An 11,910-nucleotide genomic window follows, 5' to 3' on the forward strand; every position below is an offset into this window, starting at 1 on the left:
CACCTAGGGTAAAAAGGGAATTTTAATGATTCTCTACCTATTAGTCAATTTTTTTTTTTCCCTAAGGTTACTCTGTCATCTATCACTGTATAACCTTATTTCGTCTGAGGTACTCTGGAAGTGGACATGTTCTGTTCAGGTTTGTAGCATTAAAACTTCTTGTGTTACTGTGCTTGTAGTTAAAGCACTGCTGGCTCCATCTTTCAGTGTCTGAATGATTCTGAATTAACACAATGCTGAGTTCTGCTTCTAAAAAATGATTTGTTTGTGTTTATGTATATATACCTACCAAAAAGATTCACTGGCAACTCATGTATTATAAACTTTTAAAAGTTTGTTTTTGCAAGTTGTTCTACTTGGAAGAAAATCCACAACATTTAGTCTTTATCCTTCTGTTTCTTTGTTATCTTTGTTTATAATCTTTCCTTTTTTGTCAGGCTGTTCTTCAGGTAGATTCAAAACAGGTAGCTTATAATCAAAGAACATCTTTCAATTTTGTCTCAGTGAAATGCTTATTTATTTTGACATGTTGAAATTTTTGCTTTGTATGTAAAGGCACCTACCAGCACTCATTGACATGTCAGGTATTTCTAGAATTCTGTTTCTACTTGGAATACTCTCCAGATATATAAAATATTGTTTAAGGATGGAATTCCACATTTGGCCTACTCCTAAAACTAGAATTGGCTGAATATTGGCTCTTTTTTGCCCTGCTGTTTTAACATAGTTTGGATAATTTTAAGAATCGATATGAGGGAAGTCAGATAATCTTAGATGTAGATGATCTATGACTGAAAACCTCTGCCTGAGCAGAATGCCAAAAGTATGTTTGGTCATGAGATTTGGATAGTGTGAATGACTCAGACGAAGTCTGTACTAGACTCTGCTCAGGACAAATGATGAAAAGTTGAAATCTTTGCCCAGCAGAAGTTGAATGAGTTTTGCTGCTTTCTTCTTCAGGTCAAGGAATTTAAACTGATGTTTGACTGTCTTCTGTTTATAATAACCATCAAGGTGCACATATAGAAAGCAAAGTTAAGAAATAGAGTATTCTCAGTCGGAGTTGAACTACTTCTTGAAGGCATTACGGCAGTCTTGTTTATAAATTTTGCAAGCATTAAACAGAGTTAATCTTTTTTTTAGACTTAATGAGTTTGAAGACGCTGTGAGATCATTTAATCAGGTTCTCAGATTAGAACCCATTTCTGTGGAAGCCTATATTGGACGTGGAAATTCATATATGAAAAAAGGACATGAGGCTAATCTTGAACAAGCACAGAAAGATTTCTTGAAAGCAATTCACCTGAATCCAATGTGTATGAAAGCCAGAATTTGCTTGGGGTACAACTTGCAGGTAACACATCAAAATTCATTGTAAATATGATGTATAATCTAACATAAAAATTAATATTGTGTGTGTATTTCTATAGAATCATAGAATGGCTTATGTTGAAGGGGAACTTAAATATCATGCAGTTCAAACCCCCTGCCATGGGCAGGGTTGCCAGGCACCAGACTGGCAATCCTTTCCATGCAAAATGCAAAATATAGAACAATCTGTGTACTTAAGACAGATTGTAGTGTGTTTTCTTTTTAAATCAGTGGATAGACCACACTTGTACCCAGTCATCTTGTTTATCTGTTCTTAATGAAATAGCAAGTAACCTTACGTTTGACTTGCATATTTGATTATCTAATAAATGAACATTAAGAACTTGTATATTTTGTGTGTATGAGCTGTTTACAGATTTAAGTGGCAAGAAAAGGAAATCGGTGTAAAACAATCTTATCTGTTCCAATTATCTATAATAGTGTTAGCAAAGCTAACAATAACCCTTGGAAAAGAGCTTGTGATCGCTGAAAAATACTTAACTACGTAGAAAATGTAATTCTATATTAGCAAAGGGATATAAAATATGACTTGACAGTTTTCCTTCTTCTGTGTCTAATTGCTATGATTTACATACTCTGATTTATTATATCCACTTATCTGAAATGTCTTGAACTGTCATGAATCTTGCTGGGAGTTATTTTTACCAATGTAGCTGAGGGACTAATGTCAGTGGCTTGGGTCAGATCGTTTGGCGCAAGTGTCAAAAATTTCCTTTACCTTACAGATTTACTAGTACAGTATTAGTACACTGCTATCACAGTGGTCTGTGAAATAGTGTGAGAAAAAACTTGGAGGGGCCACACAGTTAGAAATTAGATCTCTCAGAGGCAGGAGGAAATCCAGAAAGTTCACGTAATGGCAGGTGCTTAATTTCAAGAGGCCTAAATCTCACTAAATGCCTTTTCTTCAGCCTGATCATACCTTTAGGACTTAAACATACGTGTGTGTGAGTATTTTGATGTGGGCAACTAGATATTTAGCTTTCCACCTTTACAATTAGTCTGTATTATTGCCACAGGGAAAGGGAAATCTGGAAGTATAAGGAGGATATTTTATCAATGTATAAAAATACATAATGGAGGAGCACAGAGGAAAGAGGAGCCAGGTTTTCTTAATGGTATCTAGTGATAGGACAGAAATAAAAGGGCAGTAACTAAAATAGAGTAAATTCAACTGAAAAGTCAGATTATCATTATTATTTTTACTGTGAGGATGAGCTAAAGCTGAGAATAATTACACACAGGCTGTGAAATCTCCATCCTTGGAATTGTTCAAAACACAGCTGGACATGATGCTGAGTGACCTGCTCTAGATGATCCTGTTTTCAGCAAGGAGTTAGGAATAGCCTCAACTATTTGGTTAATCTATGATTTAAGAAAAAAAAACAATGTATGGTTGATATATAGCATAGTTATAAAGTCAATGATTATTGCACAATTAACAAACCTTGTAATTTTTTTTTTTTTTTTTTTTTTTACAATTTAGTAAATATAAGCGTGCTTCCATATTCTACTGTAGTTTTGTTAAGTTGGACCATTAGTAGGGTTTTTGATACTTTGTAGATTTCTTATTGTGGGCATATTGCAATTCATTTTAGGCCATTGGAAAGCTCCAGAGTGCTTGGAACCAGTTAACAATTGTCATTGCTATTGATTCAAAATGCAATGCTGCATATGAAGGACGAGCTTCAGTGTCTCTTCAAATGGGTGAAGTTTTTTCTGCGCTTCAAGACATAAATGCTGCATTAAAGGTAGCTATTAGACTACAGTGGTTTTACTAAGATTAACCTATTTCTATGAGGCCAGCCAATACTGTACATTGAACAATTGATGATTTGGATTAGAAAGTGCTCTTCTACTTCAAATAAATGCATTTTTGAAAAATGACAGTTACTACATAAGTGTAAATTTTCCCTGAATAAGGATGCCTCTGCTATCTCCTTCTAGCTCACTACTACTGCTCCACTGCTAACAAATCGGGGTGTCATCAATCAGTTAATGGGGCATTTGTCCTGTGCCATGAAGGACTATCAACAGGCAATTTCTGTTGACCCCACCTATGCATTAGCTTATTTCTGTGCAGCAAATATCTACTTCCATAATCATCAGTTTTCACAGGTAAGTCTTCAGAAAATTTATACTGTCTCTATGCTGTCTTAGAGAATTTTTTTATTTGACTTATCTTTGTACCTACAGTATTTATTAATGTCTTCTAATATGCTTAACTTGACACTTTTTTACATTGTTTTTTTGTGATCCTCTAACAGGACATTAATTTCACTGTAGTAATAAGTAATTGCCCTACTACTATTTATTGCAGCATTGATATGAATTGAGATTCATGACAGTTAAGATACTCATCACAAAAATTTGTAATGGAGCATGGTACCAAAATCTCACTGATGTTAAGTAAGCTCCCTCAAGCCTAATTGCTGTGTGTTAAATAACTTGTCCAGATTCACCATAATACCATTAGGAGGAAAATTAAGAGAAGTCAGATCTTAAGATCCTAAGTCAGATCTTACATCTGTTAGTACAGTAACTTAAGAACTTTAAATAACCTAATTCTGCTAAAATACAGTATGCATCTTCCAAATACAGAGAAAACAGTTGTAGGAATGCAGAACCAGTAAAGATGCTTCAGCACTTCTGATCAACTTGAATTAATCCCATACTAGAATTGCATCTGTAAACACTTCAGCCTGTAATTCACATGTTGAGAAATTCATCATGTGTAGTACAGACTTGGCATATGGTTTGAAGTTGAGATTGTACTTCATACAGCACAAGAAATCAATGATGTCAGAAAGCAATTTAATGTTCCTGTTTGTTTCTCTGAATTAGACTCCCTGTTGCTCAGTCAATAGAATTAGTCAAACATGGATCATAAATTCCTACAAGGCTACAAGACTACAAGGCCAGTGTCCTGCGTGTGGCTTCTCCTGTGATCTTGTACTCTCTTTATATCTGCGTATGGAATCATTCACCAAGACTTGTCTTGGAAGGGTTGTGTTTAATCTTTCCTATAGTTCTGTGATTCCTTACTCTGTCTCCCAGAAGCTGTTTCTTTATGGAGAAACAAGGAGTTGGACTATTAATTGCTTTGTATGTTAATCCAAACTGTCCCTAGTGTGTGGTTCATTTATTCTGTGCTATACTTACAATTCAGTGAAGCCAGCTGTTCCTTTTTCAGAAGTCTGTCTAGGTGACTATTGACCCTGTATTGGATGATATGGTTAACTCTGGTAGGCAGCTAAGCTCCATGTAGCCATTCACTCTGTCCCTACCAGTGTGATGTGGAAGAGAAAGGGTCGAAGTGAGAAAATTTGTGAGTTGAGATAAAGACAGTTTGTAATATGTAAACCATATGACAGTTTGAAATATGTAAACCAAAGGCTGTGTGTACAAGCAAAGCAAAACAAGGAGTTCATTCACTACTTCCCATTAGCGTGCATGTATTTAATCGTTTTCAGGAAAACAGGGCTTCATTGTACATTATGGTTACTTGACAAGACAGACACCATCAGATTAAATTTATCTCCTCCGTAGTTCTTTCTCCCAGATTTTGATGAGCTCAGTGCTGTATAGAATCATTAAGGTTGGAAAAGACCACTAAGAGCATACAGTCCAACCATCAACCGTGGTGTGAAATATCACTTTCATCAGGTAGGGCCAGCTGTTCTGGCCATGTGGATGCTGTGTGTGCCTCTTTTCTATGTGCAAATAATGCTAAACAGAATGTTAAAATTTGAGGAATGTTTATTCAGTCTATTTTATCTCCAATTCATGTTTTTTATAGGCTTATTGCTATTATTCAGAGGTACTAAATCTTGAACCAAGAAATGAATCTGCTATCATGAATCGTGCTGTTACAAATACAATATTAAAAAATTTTGAAGAGGCAAAAGAAGACTTTGAGAAGGCAGTCTGCCTCTGTCCATGCTCTGCAGTGGTGTATTTTAACAGGGCAAACTTCTATAATGCATTAAAGCAGTATGAGCTAGCTGAGAAAGACATTTCAACAGGTAATCTTTTTTACCTACTGTATAGTAGCATACTGGAAATTATGGTAAGCAACTTGGTTTTATTTCATAACTCAGCAACTGTGTATGTATTTTTGCTAATGCTTTCTAACTAATTTGATCTGATATTGTGATGTGACTAGAAAGAGGAAGACTGATTAATTTCAGACTTTGTTCCAATCTTATAAATAAAGAATTATGTGGATTAGAAGGAAAAACTGAGAGAACTTCAGACTGGAGAAGAGAAGGCTCCCAGGGGACCTTATGGCAGCCTTCCAGTACCTGAAGGGGGCCTACAGGAAGGCTGGGGAGGGACTTATAAGGTCAAGTAGTGACAGGACAAGGGGAAATAGTTTTAAAATGGAAGAGGGTAGGTTCAGACTAGATATTAGGAAGAAATTGTTTATTGTGAGGGTGGTGAGACACTGGAACCGATTACTGAGTGAGGTTGTGGACGCTGCCTCCTTGGAAGAATTAAGACCAGGCTGGATGGGGCTTTGAGCAACTTGTCTAGAGGAAGCTGTTGTCGCCTATACCAAAGGGTTTGGAACTAAATCTTAAAGGTCCCTTCCAACTCAATTCTATGATTTTATCTTGATCTTTGTGAAATAGAAACATTTTGTTTACGTTCAGAATAGCTGAACCATATTACTCCCTTGCTACTGCTATCCTTGGTACTAACCAGAGATCCAGCAACTCTGGACACACAGGCCACTTCTTCCAGGAAACCAAAGCTATATTTAGTTTGTATTAATTTTATGGAACAAAATTTAGTAATAGACTTTAATTTGACAACATTTGTTTGCACAAATAGTGAACTTTCTGTAAAGAATAACTCCAAGTTGTAGATTTTCTTTTTGAAAAATTAGCTATTTTTACAGTAAGTTTTATCAAAATTATCTTGGTTTTTGTGACTAATAATAATTACATCTTGGCTTTAATGACTATTCCATAGTGTTTTAATAATGAAAATTGACTAGACTACTTATTTTCTCTCTAAAGCAGAATTTAAAACAGGAGATGAAACTTCCCACCAATTTCCCAAGTATTTCTTATATAAAAGAGAAACTGAGTAGGATATTGGGTTGCTTGCCATGTTGTAAAATGTGGATGGTGAGAGTGTTTTCTCTTCAAGATTTTGCTCATTTTACATAGGGCAGCATAGTTTCTGCTGTTAGGGCAGTGTTGAAGGTGAGATGTGTAAATTGCATCAAAAAGAAAATAAAATCTAAGAAATAAGTGTTGTGACAAAGTTGCCTACCTTTTCATGGAACATCAGCACAGGTAATGTTTTCTCTTATGAAAACATGCTTGGAGAAGAATCAGAACACAAACTTTTTGACATTGCTTCTTTGCCTGCATTAGCAAGGGGGGGTTGGACTTGGTGATCTCTGAGGTCCCTTCCAACCCCTGCAATTCTGTGATTCTCTTTACCTAACATTGTATTTCTGATTTTTACAGCATTGTCAATTCAGCCTAATGATGCCATGATGTACAGACTTAGAGCTGATATTCGTGCTAAATTGGGTTTCAGTAGAGAAGCTATAGAAGACTACAAGCAAGCAATCAGCATACAAGAACAGACTGACAACACGTGAAAAGACATTGGTTCTATTTACACATTTCTCACACTTTAATTAAAAAGTCCAATGTGCAAGAAATATTTTAATATATTTTATACACATTGTATTTTCCTAACTACTATAATTACTTTGTTTCAGCCAGAGTTATGAGAACAGAATGCCATATTTTAATTGTTACGTGTTATAAATGGTTCTTTATTTCTTAATGGTTGAAAAAACATTTAATTGTTTGGTAAATGAAAGTAGTAGTAATTACAAACAAAAGCTTGAAATTCTGGTGACAGAAGGATGAGAGAGATATGCTACCAACCAGTATAAATGCTTACAGTGATGGTGGTTGTATGTTGCCTGGACCATCTAAGAAGTAATATTTTTAAGGTTGATGGCTATCAAATGCTGGTAACTGCTAACTAGGTCTCACTTTTTACTTTATTGTCCTTCTACACCTCTTCATAATATTCCCTGTCCCCTGCCACTGGCAGTAGACAATGTGTAACATATGCTGTTGTGGTGCATGAGAACTACTCCAAGAAGTTGAATTTGAGAGGAAGGTGTAATTCATCCTGAAAGCAAAGTTGAGATAACTTTCTTCTGTGTAAATGTATTACAGTGTATCAGCTTTGAAGAGCCATATAAAAAGCCTGAGTAATAGACCATAGGTTTTGTTCTAAATTTATAAGAATCAATAGATATGGAGATATAAGTATGAATCAATGTGATCAACATTAAAAAACTGTCAGGCTCTGCTCACATGCTAAATTAAACCCCCTAGTTTTGGCATACTATAGAGAAGGATGGAGCTAAATTGTTGTCTTTGCCTTAGAAAAGCGAAGACTTTTTTTTTTTTTTTTTTTTTTTGCACTCCAAAAGTGATTTTTAAGTTGTATTGTTGAGATGAAAGTAAAAAATGTCACTGATTTTTGTCATTAAAAAAAATCACATTTTATTTTCTGAGTACTTAATGCTTTACACTCTTTTTGTATAGTCCCTGTTCTTCATACCTATGTGGTAATTGTGTAGCCAATATAACAGACAAGAAGTTTAGCTTTGTTCTGGCAGCTAAATTTTGCATTTGTAATATCATATTACATTATAAACATTTCTATGCTTGTCATACTTATGATTTTAGGCTAAAAAAAAAAAAAGTACTGGAAATTGAGTATCACAACTAATGCCTTAATTCAGACACCACAATTAATTAACACCTACAGTGATGAGACTTTGTACTTTGTAAGATCTGTTACGTTATAGTTGACTGGAATAGATGAAGCGAAATGCATACAAGTTAAGAAAAAAAGAATCCCCATGTATTCTATACTTAATTTTTCCTTATTTATGATTAGTCTTTCTTTAAAAACAGACATTTATAAGCTAAATTAAAACAGGTATAGATGTTCTATGATGATACATTAATATTTCTGTTTGGTATTGTAACATGGAGTATTGCAACCTACACAAGTAGATCAAGTATAATTTACAGTGTATACGTTTACATGCATCTATACTTAAGTGCATGATTATCATGGTTGTTGATGCAAACTAGGAAACTATTTACCTGATTTCCTGTATGTGCTCAAATCCAAACTTTTCTTGCAAAGTGGTTTCAATGTAATGCAAAAATGGGGTCCTTTTTCCCTTTCTCTTTCTCCACATTTCTCTCAGTTCTCTTTATTATCTAAAGAATTGTTTATTGATGAAATCGTTAAATTATGCATGATTCTATGGCATTTTCCTTTCTTTGATCTCCTTATGAATTACCTGCTGATGGGTTGTGAGATAGCAATGCCCTCATCGTGTATAGAACATCATCAAAGTTAAATCAGAATGAAGAGGTCAAACTTTTCCCTTAGATCCTTTTCTTGTGGTGTTCAGTGCTGATTTTCTTTAGCTTAACTCCTTTTGAATGTCAAACACAAATGGGCATTTATAAGATTTTTATCTTCACATTTAAAACATGAAACCAAGGACAGTCTGTTATGACTCACTATTGAGAGAATAACTTAAATGACACGGGTCATTGTTTTCTCTTCTGCTTGTTCTAATTTTATATTCTGGATGGTATTTCCAATTCTTAAAAAGTGAAAAATTGTGTAATTCTCTGGCTGCATGGAGGTTTGGGTTTTTTTTTTTTTTCTTCAGAGTTTTTCATGCTCAGTGGTGACCCAGTGTATTTCTGATTTCATAATTTAGCATCACACTCATTCACAACTTAGGAGCATGCTAGATGCTTGTGAAAGATGCTGTGGATGAAGAATATATTTGCACAATATAGCAAGAAGGGTTCAGGTTGCATGATTAAAAAACAACAACAAACAACATGATTTCTTTGAAAAATAAATTACTGTCTCTTTTCTTCAAATAGTTATTCTAAGTTTTCTTTATAATATAAATACTTTCTAATACTTTCAGTGGAAGTGTTTTGTGTAATAATACTTCCTTGTTTTTTAAAATAAAGTTGCTAACAAGGATAATAGTGATTCTGAAGTCTTCTTTCCACTAAATTACAATTGTATTTTGCAGGCTGTACAGTAACACTTGAATTTCTATGTTGGAAGGCACTAGGATTGCTGCAGCCTAGACTTTGCCCAATTCAAAGTGGGATGGTTACTAAAGTCTGAGATTTCTTCCACTGCTAGTAATAGATCCAGTGAATTTTAATACTTGGTACTACCAAAGCAAATTTGCTTTCCAAACTCATTTTAAGAGAAGCTCTTGTCTGTTGTTATATAGTGGTAGTAGTTCTTTCTGTGTTTACAGTATTTTCAGTGGAGCTTAATTTTTTTCTGTATTTCTTATTTTACCCCAAACAAATCCATTTAACCGTAGAATCCTTACTTGGAAGGGACACATAAAAGTAATCTTTTCCATCTCCCTGCCATAAACAGGGATGTTCACTGCTATATCAGATTTATGTAATGAAGGGCAAAATACATAAGGAATGGAACATCTCTCTTGCTTTTGTATTGCATTTGTATGTGTTATGCTTTACTGTTAAGGACTGCACTACCTATGATCCAACAGAGCTCTACTTTGCTAAACTAGTTTTGCTGTAGTATCAGTGAAATTGTGGTGTTTTTACACAGTCTAATAGTGATAGTAGAAGGGAAAATATCTTAAGATTAGATGTTAAGAGAAAATTTTTCACTCAGAGTGCTGGGGCCCTGGCACAGGTGCCTGGAAGCTGTGGGTGCCCCATCCCTGGAGATGCTGAAGGCCAGGCTGGATGGGGCCATGGGCGGCAGCCCGAGCTCGTGAGGGGCAGCCCTGCACATGGCACGGGTTGGGGCTGGGTGGGCTTCAAGATTGCTTTCAACCCAAGCCTTTCTGTGATCCTATGTGCTCTGAAAGAAACAGTGCAAAGAAGACGAAGTGTTAAGAAACCTTTTTCAAAAGAAGAATTTGTGAGAGTGCCAGCAGATGGCAGCCTGTAATCTCAAGTGGGAGAACTTTGCTGGGAGTGGGAGAACCAGGACAGATCAGTTATACTGGCATCTGCTGCTCCTTGTTCTGAGGAGGGATTACTGTATAACTGATTGGTGTGTGGTAGGGTCTACTGCTTAATAGACAGTATTGTTCTCTTACTTCCTTTTTGATATGCTATATACAATTATTTTACAATAAAATAAATACCTTGCAAGATTTTAAGTAATAGACAACGTTAATATTCTGTGTTAGTTATGTATTATAATAATATAATACTTACAGACTAAACATATTTACGTGTGTGCATGCTTGTATGCAGGCATATAGAGTAATGCAAGCAGTAAACAGCACAAGTCTTGAATAACAGCTCCATTTGTGTGCTGTTTTTTTCTCTCCAATTTTGAGGCACATTTCTACAAAATGAGGCATTCAGAAAAGAAAGGGAAAGAGCATGGAAGCTTTTAACTGCTCCCAGCTGTTATATTTTACAGCAGGTTGCTTTAGATTGTATGCCACTTCTTATTTGCTGTATGAAGTCTGTAATTTAGTTTTGTTGCAAAGGGAAAAGTGACCTTTGTGAGACTCTCTGTTTCTCTCTCTCTCTGTTTCTCTCTCTCTTTCTCTTTTTTTTTTTTTTTTTTTCCATTCTCAAGATTGGCACAATGTTTCATTTGCAGAAAGTGAAAATGAAGCACCTTCTCCCTGAGAGAAAAACAAAAACTAAGCCCAACCAAGCCAACCAACAAACAAAAACAACAATGCAACAGACAAGTTTAACAGCAGTGTGGCAAACAGCTTATTTACAACTCTCCAGATGTAAATCTACAGTGCGTAAGCAAGTTTATATTGCGCAAAATAGTTTTATCAAGTAGTGTGTGCAACTTCATTTTGCAATCTCTTAAGCATACTGTTTACTGACTTTGTTCACATGGGGAGATAATGCGCAAAGTCTGCAGGGCAAAAAATGTGCTAGAAATGCATATGCCATATTACTTGAGAGTAGCTTCCCAGGCAGGCTACTGTAGTGTAAAGGATGTCATCATGTGCTGGATTTAACTCTAGTCTTGCTAAAAAGAGAAGTCTGGTATAAACTGATGAAAAGCTTGTATTGGACATGGCAAAGTGGGGTCCTGCTACTCTTAGAGATCCCTTTTCCTCAAAAATACTAGGTGGCAACGAATGTTGGAGCTATTCTGTGTATCCTTCACACATATGCCTAGTCACAGACCCTTTTCCAGTGATCTTCTATCCTAATGTTGTCAGTCAAGGAAGAGCTTATTAAGAGTATTTATATGTGTATCCTTAAATATAGCAAGTATTTACCTTCTTCCAGGTTGAGATGATCATCCTTGGAATTAAGAACGTGGTTAACTAGAGGAATTCTTAACAGAAATGCTATGACTAAGCTTGTCTTTGGAGACAGAAGCTTCTTGAGACAACATGCAATTAATTAGAATGCATAGCTGGTCTGCAGATAGAGAGAAGAGCCC

At 35.5% G+C, this 11,910-nt stretch overlaps 1 protein-coding gene across 9 annotated transcripts in view; it reads left to right on the top strand.

The window, feature by feature from the left end:
* Window positions 1-9,670, top strand: part of TTC6 (tetratricopeptide repeat domain 6) — a 53,901-nt gene extending 44,231 nt beyond the window's left edge. For 4 of the 9 annotated variants that reach the window (XM_048949289.1, XM_048949294.1, XM_048949298.1 and 1 more), the window contains 5 exons: window positions 1,144-1,354; window positions 2,991-3,143; window positions 3,340-3,510; window positions 5,192-5,417; window positions 6,876-9,658. In XM_048949289.1, coding sequence (XP_048805246.1) covers window positions 1,144-1,354; window positions 2,991-3,143; window positions 3,340-3,510; window positions 5,192-5,417; window positions 6,876-7,012 — 898 coding nt within the window. In that variant the 3' untranslated portion in view covers window positions 7,013-9,658. Of the gene's footprint in view, window positions 1-1,143; window positions 1,355-2,990; window positions 3,144-3,339; window positions 3,511-4,236; window positions 4,661-5,191; window positions 5,418-6,875 lie in introns of those variants that run through there. The other 5 variants (XM_048949292.1, XM_048949291.1, XM_048949300.1 and 2 more) reach the window with 5 other exon arrangements.
* The last annotated feature ends 2,240 nt before the right edge of the window (window positions 9,671-11,910 follow it).

This window comes from Lagopus muta, chromosome 6 (genome assembly GCF_023343835.1).
Source record: "Lagopus muta isolate bLagMut1 chromosome 6, bLagMut1 primary, whole genome shotgun sequence".
NCBI classification, from domain to species: domain Eukaryota; kingdom Metazoa; phylum Chordata; class Aves; order Galliformes; family Phasianidae; genus Lagopus; species Lagopus muta.